Source organism: Mixophyes fleayi, chromosome 7 (genome assembly GCF_038048845.1).
Source record: "Mixophyes fleayi isolate aMixFle1 chromosome 7, aMixFle1.hap1, whole genome shotgun sequence".
Taxonomy (NCBI): domain Eukaryota; kingdom Metazoa; phylum Chordata; class Amphibia; order Anura; family Limnodynastidae; genus Mixophyes; species Mixophyes fleayi.
This window is the reverse complement of record NC_134408.1, coordinates 112,318,071-112,334,259: the sequence shown is the minus strand read 5'-3', so window position 1 is coordinate 112,334,259 and position 16,189 is coordinate 112,318,071. Positions and strand designations below refer to the sequence as shown.

General features: G+C 41.2%; 1 protein-coding gene across 20 annotated transcripts in view; it reads left to right on the top strand.

Annotated features, from left to right (window-relative positions):
* Nucleotides 1-16,189, top strand: part of LRRFIP1 (LRR binding FLII interacting protein 1) — a 107,015-nt gene that overhangs the window by 41,821 nt on the left and 49,005 nt on the right. For 2 of the 20 annotated variants that reach the window (XM_075180370.1, XM_075180369.1), the window contains exon 1: nucleotides 10,231-10,609. The exons of 17 other annotated variants lie outside the window; for them this stretch is intronic. In XM_075180370.1, the coding sequence (XP_075036471.1) occupies nucleotides 10,565-10,609 (45 nt within the window). In that variant the 5' untranslated portion in view covers nucleotides 10,231-10,564. Of the gene's footprint in view, nucleotides 1-10,224; nucleotides 10,610-16,189 lie in introns of those variants that run through there. One more of the 20 variants, XM_075180354.1, reaches the window with a different exon arrangement.

Below are 16,189 nucleotides of genomic sequence, written 5' to 3'. Positions count from 1 at the left end.
GCACAATGAACAAACCAGGACTTCTACTGTTCCTTCACTATTTATTTATTTTTTCAGCATCTATCCCAGCACACAGGAAGGTGCTTTAATGATAGAGTCAGATTTCTGAATATTGGATGGTCTTCTCATTATCTGTCCCATGTATCTGTGTCCCCTTTCTGCCGGTGACACAGATATATATATATATATATATATATATATACACACACGCACTGTGATAAGCATGTAAACAGATGGCTTCTCACACAGGTTTCTGCTCTTTGCCGTTTATTTACTTGTCAGGATGGATAAACAGTCTTGGCAGTGTCTTCAGCACTCCAATCAATTATTCACAGAAATAAACACAGTCCCATACCCCTAAACTATGGCTATCACAGTTGAGTCCCTGACTGGTCACTGGCCACTTGTTGGCTTCAGTCTCCCACTCACCTGCAGGAGCGCAAAACTGCCCTCGTTGTCATACACCCATCCCTTTGGCTTCATCAACCCCAGTGAATTGTATACCACGGGAGGTGCATTTTTATGGAAGTGGGCATCTGCAGTTTTATATTTAGTTCCTAGTCTATGCCCTCTTAGTAGGGTCTTTTCATGCCAGGTTTTTAGAAAAGTGACATGTTTTACTTATCGTTTTTGACTTTTATCCAACTGGCGACTCTATATCTCTTCTTTCTATACAAGAAGGGGGCCCTGTAGTCAGCTTTTGGACAGGTATTTTTACACTCTGAGCAGGATAAGCAATACCTTTTTACAGCCCTATGTATTCCTGGCCAGTAACAGCATAGTAAAACTCTTTTCCGAGTCTTATCATCTCTTAAATGACCCCCACAAAGATGTGTGTGCGGTTTCCAATATTAAAGGCGTGTACCTGCAGTATTAACAGCTGTTCGACTTTTCCTTGGGTGAGACTTGGGACGAGTAGCAGTCATGGATCTGTATTCACCATCCATAGGCGACACTTCTGTTGTCTCTCTCCCAGGCCCAGTGAGTGGACAGGTTCCTTTAAGATTGGACTTTTAGCTGGTGTGTTAGTTGCCGATATGTCCAGCCGGATCCAGTCACTAAGAAAATCCTGGAACAAGTAGGTACAGTAGTTTTGGGGCTATAGTAGCCACTACCTCAACTGTTTGGCCTTTTAGGATAATTGTAAATTGAGTCTGCATGTACTCCGCAGTAGCTCCATGAATGCACATCACCTTCACTTTAGGCAACCTTGCAGACACCTCTTTTGGAACCAAAGCACTGGAGACTAATGTCAACTTGCTTCCCGAATCTACCAGGGCCGAAACAGCATGACTATTCACCAGGACAGGCAATCGAAATGATGAAGGACTCCCCATGGAGGGAGACATAGAGTAGCAACTAGGAAAGACTGACCTCCGCCGAGCCATAGTACAGTCCATTGGTTTCTGTTGTTTTGGACATTCGGCACGGAAGTGCCCAGGTTCATTACATTCAAAACAAACAGGTGGAGAAACTTTTCTCACTGGCTCTGCCAGCCATGATGTCCACTTTGGCTTGAGCAATAGCTTTGAATTCTCCTCTGGAGCCTTAGACATGTGTTGCAGTGCTGAGTAATGGTCTATCGCCATAGCAAGTTCCTCATAAGACTGTGGATCCGCTTGTAGCACCCATCTCTGTAAGCTCCTTTCCAGCCCACAGACACAATGGTCATTTGCTAGTATCTCCACCATGCGGCCAGGTGTATTGGTATGTGGCTGCAACCAACTTTTTATCACTTTAGAGAGATCAGCAATCTGTAAGTGAACCAATTTTCCTGGGAGATAACGCCAGTCATAGTAGCACTGAGTTCTCCCTACACCTATCCGGGCCAAGATTTCAGATTTTACTTCCTGATAGACAGCAGCCTGCTCATCAGATAAATCAAAATAAGCACGCTGAGCTTCACCACTCAAATATGGCACCAGCTTCTCCGCCCAGGTTCCTGGCGGGCATTTTAGTCTCATGGCGACTTTCTAAAAGGCTAAGAGATATGCCTCCACATCATCTGAGGCGGTCATATTCTGCAAGACATCTCAGACACATCATGCATCTGCCTCACTTGTGCTAGCTCTTTACGCAGGAGCTTGATATTCTCTATCAGGACCTCTGCAACCTGCAGCATTTGGGCCCGATGTGCTTGTTGTGTAGCAGCTACAGCTAGTAATGCACCCTGCTGTTGAGTGGTCACATTCACCAGAGCCCTTAAGAGTTCCTCCATATTGCTATTTTGGTGTGAAGAAAAATGAATCTTTGCTTCCCTAAGCATAAATTAAACAAACTTGTTTGTAGGAAAGGCTGTATGTCAGTTGTAGTTCACAACAAACAACCATCAATCAATTTCATGCACCACACATTTGCAGCAAAGATTTTGTAATAAACAGTTTTACACATTTGCTTTGTGATCAAGGTTTGTGTCACCAATAAATTCCTCACATTTGCAGCAAAGATTTTCTAGTAAACAGTTTTACACATTTGCAGTACTTGCAAGCAACAAAAAAACCTTTATGCATTTGCCTTTGTGTTCAGAGATTGCAACACTTTTTGCATGCAGCAAACAAACATTGTAGTCAGGATGTTTTACATAACTCACCACCCTGGAGTTGTTGGCCTGGGGGATAGCAATGATCTAGCTGTCTTTTGTACATCCCACTGAAACACTTTGATATTTATTTACTTTTCAGGATGGATAAACAGTCTTGGCAGTGTCTTCAGCACTCAAATCAAACAATCACAGAAATAAACACAGTCCCATAGCCCTAAACTCTGGCTATCACAGTTAGGTCCCTAACTAGTCACTGGCCACTTGTTTGCTTCAGTCTCCCACACAAATTTCCAACCCAGCTTTTCAAGCATCCTGTCAGGCCTTGCGGACCAGGTGTGTGTGTGTGTGTGTGTGTGTGTGTGTGTGTGTGTGTGTGTGTGTGTGTGTGTGTGTGTGTGTGTGTGTGTGTGTGTGTGTGTGTGTGTGTGTGTGTGTGTGTGTGTGTGTGTGTGTGTGTGTAGATTTAACCCTCTCTGCACCTCTAGGCTGAGGTTTCTCAGGGAAACCATCACTCCTTATTAGAAGGTGGCAAAGTGTCCCAATTGCTACACTCTATATATATATATATATATATATATATATATATTATGCTTGCCACGCTATGAATAGACTGCCACCATATACAATTTCATATTAGAAGTGATCTCCGACTACATGTTTCTAATGTATATTCCTCAATTAATAATTGAATAATCATCTGTTCTGTGAATCATTGTTGTTAAGTTTACTGCTGCATTCTGGCACAAAGACAGCATATATTAAAACTGTTGCAACAAATATTTTTTTCTGCAGGATAATTCAGTCGTACTATAACAAGTAAGCAATGCTCATGCTCCAGAACACACCTTGGCAAGTAGGGCAGAACTTTTCGTAATAACTAAACCACATAAAAAAATAAGAATAATGTGCAAAATTTTTTTTTATTGGAAGGATATGAAAAAAGATGTGTGTGGAGGGTAAATTTTGGGGAGTATTATTGTGACTCAGGATGACCAGGCATGCAGAATGGTAAAAACAAACTGCAGAGAAGGCCACAACACCCCTAGCGTATTACCTAAGTTCAAAGACAATTTGCCAGTAACCAAAACCTAAGCATGCAACTTCTAATGTGCACTTTAGTGCAAGATTCCTAAAGGCGTTCTGTATCTGGTGTGCTTATTTTACGAACGTTTGCAAATTTTATATATGGGATATCTCTAGCTGCCTACACTTTTCTTTTTCTCTCTGCCCATTTTCCCAGCCTGTTCGAATACAGGCATGTACAAAAATAGCCAGGGGCAGGGTGTGTCTGTGTGTGTTAACAGCAACCTCTGCCCATCGCAGAATTGTATAAATAGAAGTCTTGGTATTGGCTGCTTACTGATATACAGTAGTGAGAAACACACACCATATAGCGGAGAACAACACAGCAGCAGGGATAATTCTGCAGTATAGGCTCAGAGCAGAGTATTTTTTTGCTGAGTGAAATGAGTCTTTCTGGAGAGTGAGCTGATGCAAGTGAATGTTATGTTGAAAAAATACACACTGTATGTTGAAAAAACTGTACTTCCATGTCTACAAGATATTTTATTTCAAAGTTATGGCAAAGTAATTCCATGCACAAATTCTGTAATTTCTCACAATAATTTTGACTCTGGACGGTTCTCTTCTAACAAAGTCCATATAGTTTACTAATGTCTATAAATTAACAAAGGGGAAGATCCGCATATGATGGAGCCCATGAGGAAGGGCACGGATGACAGGGAAACCCCCAGAGGGGAGAGGAGGGAGCGAGAGGGGACGGGGGAAAAGGGTCCTCGAGGAGGGCTAGGTAGCTGGAGAGCAGAGTTAAAAGTGGTGAAGACAGGAGGAGAGATGACCCTGCTCAAAGGAGCGTACAATCTAAGGGGTGGGGTAGACAGACAGAGAGACACGGGGGAGAGAGGGAGAGAAGGAGGCACGGAGGATAAGGATAAGGGAAGGGGAATGAAGGGGAAGAGGCAGAAGAAAAGGTAGGAAGTTAAGTGGGAGACTGGAAGGCTTTAAGAAAAAGGTGGGTTTTTAAAGCCCATTTTAAACTGGACAGATATGGGGAAGTTCTGATGGAGGGAGGGAGTTTGTTCCAGTGGAGGGGGGCAGCGCGGGCGAAGTCTTGGATACGTACATGGGAGGAGGTGATTAGGGGGGAAGAGAGGCGACGGTCACTGGCAGATCGGAGTGGGCGGGATGGAGTATGAATAGAGAGGAGGGTGGTGATGTAGGGTGCAGTGGAGTTGGCGAGGGCCTTGTATGTAAGAGTGAGGAGCTTCAAGAGGATTCTGTAGGGGAAGGGGAGCCAGTGAAGGGATTAGTAGAGGGGGAGACAGATGAGGAGCGGCGAGAAAGGAAGATAAGCCTAGCGGCTGCGTTAAGTACAGATCGAATAGGAGCGAGATGAGATTGGGGGAGGCCAGTGAGGAGGAGGTTACAGTAGTCCAAGCGGGAGATGATCAGAGAGTGAATAAGACATTTGGTGGCATCTTGGGAGAGGAAGGGCCGGATGCGAGCAATGTTACGCAGCTGGAAGCGGCAGGATTTAGCAAGAGAGAGAATGTGGGGGCCAAAGGAGAGAGAGAAGTCGAGGATGACACCGAGGCAGCGAAGTTGGGGGACAGGGGAGATAGAGGTGTTGTCGACAGTGATAGAGAGGTCAGAAGGAGGCGAGGTGTGAGGTAGAGGAAAGACTTTGAGTTCAGTTTTAGCGAGATTAAGTTTATGGAATCAAGAGGACATCCAGGAGGAGATGGCAGAGAGGCAGGTGGACACCCTAGAGAGGAGGGAGGGAGAGAGATCAGGAGAGGAGAAGTATAGTTGAGTGTCGTCGGTGTAGAGGTGGTAGTTGAGGCCGCAGGAGCTGATGAGTTCATCCAGAGAAGAGGTGTATAAAGAGAAGAGTAAGGGTCCCAGAACAGAGCCCTGAGGGACCCTGACTGGAAGGGTGGACGGGGGGGAGAGAGACCCAGAGGTGATGACGGAGAAGGAACGGTCACCAAGGTAAGAGGTGAACCAGGACAAGACTGGGCCGGAGAGGCCAAAGGACTGGAGGGTGTGGAGGAGGAGGGGGTGGTCGACGGTGTCGAAGGCTGCAGAGAAATCAAGGAGGATGAGAAGGGAGAAGTGGCCCCTGGCTTTATCAGAGAGGAGATCATTGGTGACTTTAGCCAGGGCAGTTTCAGTGGAGTGAAGGGGGCGGAAACCAGACTGAAGAGGATCAAGGAGGGAATGTTCAGAAAGGTAGGAGGAGAGACGGCTGCAGACGAGCCTTTCAAGAATTTTGGAGGCAAAGGGGAGGAGAGATATGGGGCGATAGTTAGAGGGAGAAGTGGGGTCACTTCTCCCTCCAACAATGGAATACATTTCCTATTTCCCTCAAAATTCTACACACAATACCCTATAATGACAACGTGAAAACATTTTTTTTAGATTTTGCAAATTTATTAAAAATAAAAAACTGTATATATACAGACGCATTTTTGGTGTACATGTGCAGTAAGGGAATACTTCTTTTATGTCTAGCTGAAAAAATGAAACCTTCTATGTTTTGTGAATGTGGTATTCTCTCGTTTAAAGGAACACTATTACTTTTTTCACTTTTTATTCTATTTTTCCATGTTTCATGATTTTAACTTAAGGCACTTATCACTGTTGCAAGAATACCTGGATTATGGTACAGACTGTACAGATTGACCCTAGCTACTTTCCATCTGTTATTTTTGTCAGAAACAACTTTCATATTGACAAATAATTTGTATTGAAAGATAATTATTTAAAGACTGAACATTGGCCTCTCTATTTTATACCAGTCACAAGGGTGAAGCATGTAATACAAAAGCAGTGTGAGCCTTCTGTACATAATATTGTGTGTGCCTATTTTAAATAATTGGTGTGGTTCAGTTGAGACATGGCGGCACTATACATTTGTCAGTATACAATATGTTGGTTTTACTTCGTCTTTATTAGTGAATCATCCTGGCTGTGCCGTGGCACATAAAAATGCACCAAAGGTTTGCCCTTCCTAGCATTGTTCAGGACCTCTGTTGGTCAGCCTATTTAATGATCTCAGAGCACCAGAGTAGGCATAGATGTAACACGCAGCTAGAAATGACAGCCTGTAATGCCATCTCTAACCGTATGTTAAATCCTTTGGCACTGAATGATCATTACGAAGTGTAAGTTTAGGGATCTAGCGGAATAAAGCAAATAGTGGGTGTCACTGTTATGGATAATACTGGAGATAATCATAAACCACTAGAATCATTTTACAAAGGCTTTCACCTATAGCAGCACTTTCCAAGGAATGTGATATGTTCCACAGTACTTGGTTGCCCACAGGTCTTTTTCTTGTGTGGTAGTATTAGTTTATAAAACAGGTGGGGTAGACAGTACACGGAAGGAGGTAACAATCGCAAGGGTAGCAGGATAAAACCAAAAGACAGGTTGAGGTCAGGGCTGGCTGTGTTCAATAGAATAAATCTATAGTCCAGGCTGAGGTCAGGGCTGGCAGAGTTCAATGCAACAAATCTGGTTAACAAGCCAAGGTCAGTAATGAGGTCAACAGTCAAATGTCTTGATTTAAAGCGGCAATACCATCACTTGGCAATCTATCTTTTTACATTATACATGGGTTTTGGTATTACCACTTTAAATCCGGAAATTGGACCGTTGCCCTGATTAGTGACGTCAATAGCAAGTGCCGCCATTTCCTACAAGTGGAAAATAGAGCAGTCGTTTACCAGCCATCTCGGGGATGTACTGTGTCTTTTTTAAGTTAAGTCTGCATTTCCTTATTATCGGGTTTATAACAATTGGCTTTATTTTGTAGCAATTTACTGTGTCGGCCCACTGAGTATCGGTAATGTGACTATCACTAACTCTAGGCATCCTTGGCTAGTTTCCACTATTAACAAGGAAACCTGCAGCATGGGGTCCCCCTGTCATAACGGGAAACAGACCCAGGCTGGTCAGCAGGGGGCTGTGGAGACTTTATGGGGGACGGTGCAAAAATCAGTGTGGCAATCACTGCCCACCACTACCGGCCTGAAAAGCACTGGGCTTTTTCCTGACACCTCTGGATTGTAAATAACAGAGTATTAAGGAATATTGGGTACAATAGAGTGGCAAAATTGCAAACTCGGTAGTCCAAATACAATGGTAAAGGGTCCCATAAGACCCCTTTACATTAAACAGACATAGTATAAAAAAAGTAAATAACACAGACAGACATTTGTAAAAATAATGTTTAATTAAATAAAAAACCTAGTTCTTCGCTTTATGTGTATGTAATCCAATGGGAATTTTTGCAGTTTATAAACAAATGGCAGTCTTGCAGCTTTTAATCAAACGGGAAATTACCTTAACTTGTAATCCAAATACTTAGCAATGCCAGCAATAACAAATGCGGGCTCGGAGGTTCAGAGTAGTTGCATTGGCTTTTATGTTTTTTTTAATAATTACAGGTGTTTTTTAATTATATATACATTAATTATGAATTACAGTATAATATGTGCTTGAATCCCACTGTCCCTGAATTATGGCAGACAGATGCAGGCTATAACAATTAACTGCACATGAGTAAAAGTATTGTGAAAATGAACTGAACAGAACCTTATATGGGGAAATTACAAAGCATGAAAATTCTTTTTTTGGTTGGAAGAACGCAAAAAGTTTAAAAATGAATCATGTAAAGTTAAAAACTTAGTCGGCCTAAGTCATTAAAGAGAGTAAAGCACAAAAAAGGAGTAAGTTTGCATCTGGGCAAAACCATGTTGCATTTGAGGGGGAGGTAAATTGAAAATGTAGGGACAGATTTATAGTCGGGATAGTGCATTTCTTAGATCAACTTTAAATTTCAGTGTAAAAATAAAGCTATCAAGTAGTTGTGTGCTACATGAAAAAAACAGCCAGTATTTAACTTATGTGCAAAAAAATAAACTAATTTGCACCACTTGCATTGTAACATAGTTTGCCCAGGAGCCATCTTACTCCTTTTTTTGGGGGTTTGCGTTCCTTTATGATTCAGGCCCATAGTAACCATTAATATGCATAAAACAGGGCTTTGAATTGGCCTCTACATGTACAAGAAAGACAAATTATTACAATATTTCACATATTAATAATTACATTAAAAATGCATTGCAATATGACAAATAAAAGTCAGTGGTGCCATTCCAAAAACTCATTCAAAAATTTAGACCACACCCATTTCTCATGATTGATTGTGTTGGTAAGAGCAAGTTGCATGAAAAGCATAAGAATATGCTCTGAATGTCACCAAAATATTTATTTTAGAGCAGAATGTATTTTATATTAACACTTTTATATAACTGCACACCTTCTAAGGGTCCAAATGCACCTATGCAGTTTATATACATTTGTTTGCATGGTGCTTGTAATATCGTGCTAATCAGGGCCATCTTATCAACATTATGGGCCCCCGGACAAAGCAGTGCATCGGGGCCCCTAGATATAGATATATAAATGTATACAGATACATATATAGATATATAGAGAAATAGATAGATAGATGTACTTGCTCAGTGACCCTTGTAGGTTTTTTTTGCAGGTTTTTTTCTTTTGCAGGATTATTTATTCTCATTAAGAGCCGTGCCTATGGGGCCCCCTTGCCCGTGGGGCCCCCGGGCAGCTGCCCATCGTGCCCAATGGAAAAGATGGCCCTGGTGCTAATAACGTGCAGATTATACAGCAGGGTCTGGTTGGCAAAATTTGGCCCGGGGACCAGAATCGGCTGAGCAGTTTATCAGGAAAATTATATTGGAAAAAAATGCACGTAGCCCAGTGACTCAGCCCAAGGTAGCCCACAATACGACTGGCCTGGGGGGAAGATGCACCCCCCTATCCTCTGTTATACAGTGTAAATTGCATTTAGAGAATAAAATCTGTTCAAAATGTGTTGTGACACTTATAAATGCATACAACTCCCTGTGTTTCAATGAATTACTGAACATATATTAAAACTCCTGAGTGGATAGGGACTCTTAGTGGTGTAATTTGATCTCTATCTACTATTAACTCATAACAATGTATCACAGTTGCTATTTTTACACTGACATCTTCAGCACAAAAAAACATTATTTTCTTAATTCTCAATTACAGTAGTAGATTCTTTTATTCAGGTAAAATTTCAGACTATAAAAAAAAAAGTTTTCTTTTCCATAGCACAGAAGCTTTAAGTACATCTTTACAGGTATGTAAATAAATTCAGACATCAAGTACACAACTATACATTGTCTTTTGTTTTACGGGGAATATAACTTTACATAAGGGTGGGCAACCCTTTCTAACTTCTTTTTAACGTCATAGAGCTCTGTAGTTACCCTGCTCTCGTGGAACTACAAGTCCCAGAATGCCATGTCAACCATTATGGGTCAGGGCATTCTGGGAGTTGTAGTTCTACGCCAGATGGAGAGCCTAACTTGTCGCTCTTTGTGGTGTGGATCACAATAAATGAAGCCCTAGTCCCAGAAGACCTAAAACTTAAAGAGACCGTTGTCAGTGACAAATGTGTGAAGTGTCCTCGCTGCTAGTTGTGTGTTAGAAGAGGCAGCACAGAGACAGGTTGTTATTATAAGGCAATGCTGACTCTGTGAGGTGTGATGCAAACTCTACAGTACAGGGGCGGGCGCTGAGTCACACAGAGGAAACTGCCGCCTGTGTGCACAGTTCCTGCACCTCCCTTCAGCCTCACAGCACGATACACAGTCAGGTCATTTACCTGTCCAGCCAGTGTGTTTGTGTCAGGCCTGCTGAACTTGTTGGAAGTGAGTCACCTAGGAGCCTTCCATAACCACTCCTGCAAGGTGAGGGCTGGAGGCTGCACAGCTGACAAGAAACTAATGAGCGGCTGAACAGAGCCTGGGATTACTCCCCCTTGTAAGCAGCTGATCTCAGGGACGTCTTGTTAGAAAGAAGCTAGTCTGAGGAGGTGGAATCCTAGTGTGGCTCAGTGTGAATGAGAGGACTGTAAGAAGACAGGAAGACGCAGTGATGCAGGATATCTCAGACTGCCTCAGCCAAGAGGCTCAGAATGTGGTAAGAGACCTGTCTGCCCTGTACACCTTCATAGGAAACATGCTGTAGTTCTCCCCAGGACTATATGTGCACTGTATGACCAGATCAGGCCATCAAGTGCAGTTAGAGATGTTCATTGGGTCACTTCGTGGGAGGCCTCACAGTTTAAGCAGAACCTGTGAGATCAGAGGAAGAGTAAAATCTGCTCACAGCTTGCACCTTCAGATAGGATTGTGGGGTTTTTTTCTGCCTAGTTTTCCATGCTCACCATAAGATGCTTTAAAAATAGCTCCTGACTGTTATATGGTCAAGTGCTTTTGCTTCACTACAGCTTTCTGGATAGTGTCATCATTTGAATAACAGGAAGTTGTCACTAGCAATTTATTTATACAGAAATGGTGTCCAAAAACTTCTATGTCTTAGCATTCCATATGTATCTAAATAAAAGTAAATATTATAATAATTCCTTCATATAAGTACAATCTGTTTAAAGTTTTTGTGAGTCTGCCTTATACAGTGTGCTTTAGGTGAATATTTCCTGAAACCATTGTCAATGTGAATTTATGTGTCGTTCAATGATGCAATACTGTGAAGTCTGAGCAGAGTGCTGGTTTAGGGCAAATGCGTGTAAACTGTGTCATAGCTGCACACAGGCTTTAATGGGTGGAGTGCTGTTGGCTGTGCATTTCATTTTTTGCTTCTATAAAATGACTGAATCACTGTCCCTGCACAGAAAATAGCTATGTTAAATATCATGGCAAAATAGAGGTATTTCAACTAATAATTCAGACCATAAGAGTAAATAATCATTTTGTATTGACTTGTTCTAACCACCATAATGTATACAATAAACATTGTTACTCATGCTGCTATAATTATATTTGTACTTGTCAGTCAGGTTCATACAGGTTTATAACAATAAGCATACTCTTTTAGTCAGTTGTGTTGTTATTCAGTACCTGTCTTTCACACTTCTGTATTTGTTGGTATTCCGTGACAGAATACCAGAACAATAAGGATCATCTATAAACCACAACAGTGAGAAAGCGCAGGTCAAATTCTATTTCATGATATAACTCTATTTTGGTGCAAATGCAGCTAGTTTTACAGGTGAGTATAAGGCTTGGGCAAAGATAGCGGCATCTAGTAAAGTAGAGCGGTTTACACCAGCTAATGGGAGGAGTTGGGTGGACTGGGGCTGTTCATTGCTAAGAGTGGATTAAATGTATGATTGAGCCTAGTTTTGCACTGAAGTAAACTATGATTAAAGGGGTGGAACAGATGCATCTATAAGGGGAGTTTCTGCTTTGTGGCAGGGCACAATGCTGATTTTCCACCGCAAGAGGACGTTTTCTCAGAGTTTCTGCAGATTGTGTGTCATCCTTTACTTATAATGGGATGAACTTGTCATTTCTGTGGAGAAGCGCATTTCACAGCTACACTTCAGCTAATGTAATAAAAATCTTCAAACACACAAAAGTGACACATCTAATAAAGACAGTCCTGATGTCCCCTTACCCATAATTAATTTAAGAAATGAGGCTAAACTGAGCAGTATTTTAGAAGAAAAACTGAAAAATGTAAACTAATTTAGGGGTTGGTTACCCATCACCTCGTTCTCTGTCACCACCACAGTTGCAATTCCAGGAGAGTCTGCCAACCAGAAAGCGCATAAAATAGCATTGCAGATTTTGCAGTTATTTTTGAATGATCCCTATTGATGTAGTTTATCAATTGAATTACTCAGTCACCCGCCAAAATGATCTATGATCTAAAACTGTTGCTTGTACAATAATCACTGGTTGCATTATGACTCGTTCACTGGAAGTTCTGCATTTAATCTGAAACTGGAGCCTAAGTACCTCAGACATTTTAAATGGCAATTGCCCCTCAGCCTTTGAAATGTATCTGGTGCTAATGTAGGAATCCATTTCACTGTAGCCATGTGCTAAGATATCAGACTTTGTGACTGCGAGAGAGTCTAGGTGTGCCAGCAGTCGCTGTTTCTATCTGGTTACAGTCAGAGCTTGAGAGTACCTGCTTCCAAAGGTTTGATTAGCAGTGTTATTAATGACTTGGGTCTCAAGGTGAAAGTATAGTTTCAGCACAGTGACAAATGAAGGCTATTGAGTGGGATCTGATCCTTGTTGTGGGATGCCCAAGAATAGAATGTGTATTAAGTACTTATTATTATTGTTAATTACGCAGAGCTGTATAGAGAATATTTGTCATTCACATCAGTCCCTGCCCCTCGCTATGGTTCATTTTAGTGAGATAAACCTACCAGTATGGTTTTTGAAGTGTGGGAGGACACTGGAGCACCTGGAGGAAACCCACACAAACACATAAGTACCCCCTGCCTGCCTGTTTCACCATTACAGTGGACATAGTAAATAGTTGAGCAAAGCTATTCTGTCCTAGGCTAGGTACACACTACAGGTTTTCTAGCCAATTGTCGGACCAATCACCCAATAAACGGCTGTTAGGCCAGATATCACATTAGTGTGTATACTTACACGATGAACGAGAGTCATTCCAAAGCACTGATCGTTGTTTCATTTGATTGCTCCTGCTGTTTAAAAATCTCTATCCAACCGCCTTCCGATCCTGCAGTGTGTATGAATTCACGACCAATTCCTCGACCAACTGCCAATAGTTCCTCAAACAGCAACTCCTTTCTGGTAGTGCGTATGTATAATTAAGATGTCTCTACCTCTCCCACGTTGTGCAGTGTCCGAACATCAGGCAAATGGGAATAAAGTGTTTTTTAATAGAGAAGCAATAGTAAACCTGTATTACACGCTCCATATGACATGTATCTTTACCACATGTGAAAATACATATTCTCATTACAGTGTTGTGTATTTCTTGAAGTAACATGTGATCTTATATTTGATTTCTTCTTATTAAATGTAATTATTTTTAAAATACAATTTGTGGGAGGTTTTTGCCGGTGATGTTCAGCCCTTTATTTAAATTTCTTCGGCATATATCCCTGCAGGGAGCCCTTATATCGTTTCACTGTGTACGGAATCGCAATCTTTTGAGCCGACATTATGCCTGTAAGAAATTGCTGGCCGGACGAGTGGTTTTGAAAAAAAATGTTTACAACTTGTATAGTGTGTATGTATGAAACGACCGATCGGACCTTCAGTTGTGGGTACAATCATTGTAGATAACACATTGGTTGGAAAATGCTGCAGTGTGTACCTAGCTTTACACCTGACTGACTAATATTTGTGATGTCACCAGCAACTCTCTTCTCAATATTAAACAATTCACACAGCCTTGTTATATTTCCCTGATAAAGAGCAATTTCTGTGCAAAATTGTGCTAATAGACCTTAAAGCCGACTACCGCTTACTCAATAGATTTTGTTAATCTTTGTCTTCCCTTAGTTGTAGCTTAAGTGCTGCTCCATGTTTTTCCCAGGACTTTTCCAGATATGCAATACAGGACCAGCAAATCAATTTATTTAGTTAGCCGGATTAAAATGGCGATGGAGGGTGTGTGCGAATGGGAGGACTAATCGCAAGCTGCAATCTTGTCATTGCGGCTTGTAATTGGTCCTCTCGCTCACAACCCCCTCTGTAGCGCACAGCCTTGATATTTGACCAGGCCTGTGCTAAAAATCGGAGGAACAACTGGAAAATGCTACCGGGACTCTAGTTAGGTTAAGGGACAAAATGGAGATTGAAGTGTCACTGTAAGGTGCTAGATATAGAGTTTGGGAACACAGCAATTAGCATATTTGCAAAATTGTCACAAAATAGTGATGTGTTTCACATTGTTGGCCATTCCAAAACAACCATTGAAAATGTCATAGCGAAAAAGTTAAAGTAGATGTATTGAGGACTCATGAAGCTGCTAAACCTGTTGTTGCTGAGCTGTCTAGCAGCTGGTTTTTCGGTTAGCCAGTATGTGTCATTGTTTTAAAAGGTTATATTACATATTCAGGATTTAGGGCAAGGTTACGTGGAAGATTTTTAGTTGTGAGATCTCAAGAGTGCAATCTAATAACAGAGATCGCTCAATTTGTAACTCGCTGTTTCCTCTGCTACAGAAGTGATCTCGCAATGCGAAGATTTCCTTCAGTCGTTCAATGCCGCAATTGAAACTCCTCTCATGAACTTCAGGCAATTAATCTCCTCCATAGAGTTTAATGGGACGAGAGATTTATCGCTCATTCAGGAGATCTTAGATGATTCTGGGCAGGAAATGTTCAGTGAAATAGAAAACAGTGGAAGGTTTTATTTTCCATAGGGTGCTTTAATCTCATGAGACTAATTGTAAAAAGAAAAAATTACGTAAAGTTGCATTGTGTTTTCTTATAAGAGGAATCCCATGAGATTTAATCGCAGAATCTTAAAATAGTCTATGTAGCTCTAGATGTATATTTGTGGCGTTTGTTATATGCTGATGTTTGTAGCTTCGTTAAATGTAGTCAAATAATACTCAACCCTTTGCACAACAGCAGTGAAAGAGGTAATTCCTTGTCTGTATATGCATTACTGTTTGTAATATTGTGTGTGGTTGCTGCAGTTATTCAGAGGTTTCCTGTGTTAGTTAAATACGTATGTTTAATTAGTTTTCTTCCTTCCTATGGGCGTGTAAGTGAGCTTGTAGGGACTCCTCCCAATGCACGTCTTCCTTTCCTCCTTCCCTGTTCTTCCACCTTGTTTAGCGAACCATTTATAATTGTAATGGTCTAAGGGCTGTGACAGTGAATATACTATGAAGTGCCTAAAAGCTGGCACAACTTTAAACTACTTCTGTATTGACTTATTTACAGTCATCCTACTATATTATTTTTAATACTTTCAAAGGTTGTTTTAAAGGTAAAAGGCTTATTTAATAACCTTGTTAAAACTGCATAAATTGCAGTAGACTAACCAAAGCTGACATTTATTTGCTAATAGGTTGTGCTGTTTTCATAATGATATTAATCAGACCTATCGAATACCCATGCTGAAAGCTCCCATTTATTGAACCAATATTCTTGAAAATGAATCCTATCTTTTCCTATGTTTCCTTGATGTTACTAGTTCCAAGTGACCTTACAGACTGAATATAATGTTTCAGTCCAGGGATGTTCAGCCACCAGCCAAACCCCCAGGAGCTGGTACATAGAGCCATTTTCACAGGGCTCTGCTGGTTCTGTATTGCAAATCAATTTAGTTTTCCAACTTACAATGGTGGTGCAGGGTGTGTGTTAGACAAACCTTGTCATTCATCCTCCTGGTCAAACCACACTCCCCACTCACCCATTTTTTTTTTTGGCCACTGCTGTAAGAGGATCCCTGGGAAAAGCAACTGTATATAGCAGTCGGTGGTAGGTGGTAATGCAACTTTAAATTGCTCAAATTGAAACTTTGTGTGTTGGAGGAGTTTCACATGAAAAAGTTTGATACATTTAGGAACAAAGCATGAAGGTCATGGAGCAAGACATTTTTTTTTTTCTTTAAAATAGACAAACTTTTTGCATGTGCAATGTGCTTTGCACATGGAGATGTGTCCTTTATATGTTAAGGATTATACCCATCTCAATGATATATTTTTTTAAATGATAATGAATGTTAAATGTGCTTTTATGTAAATAGG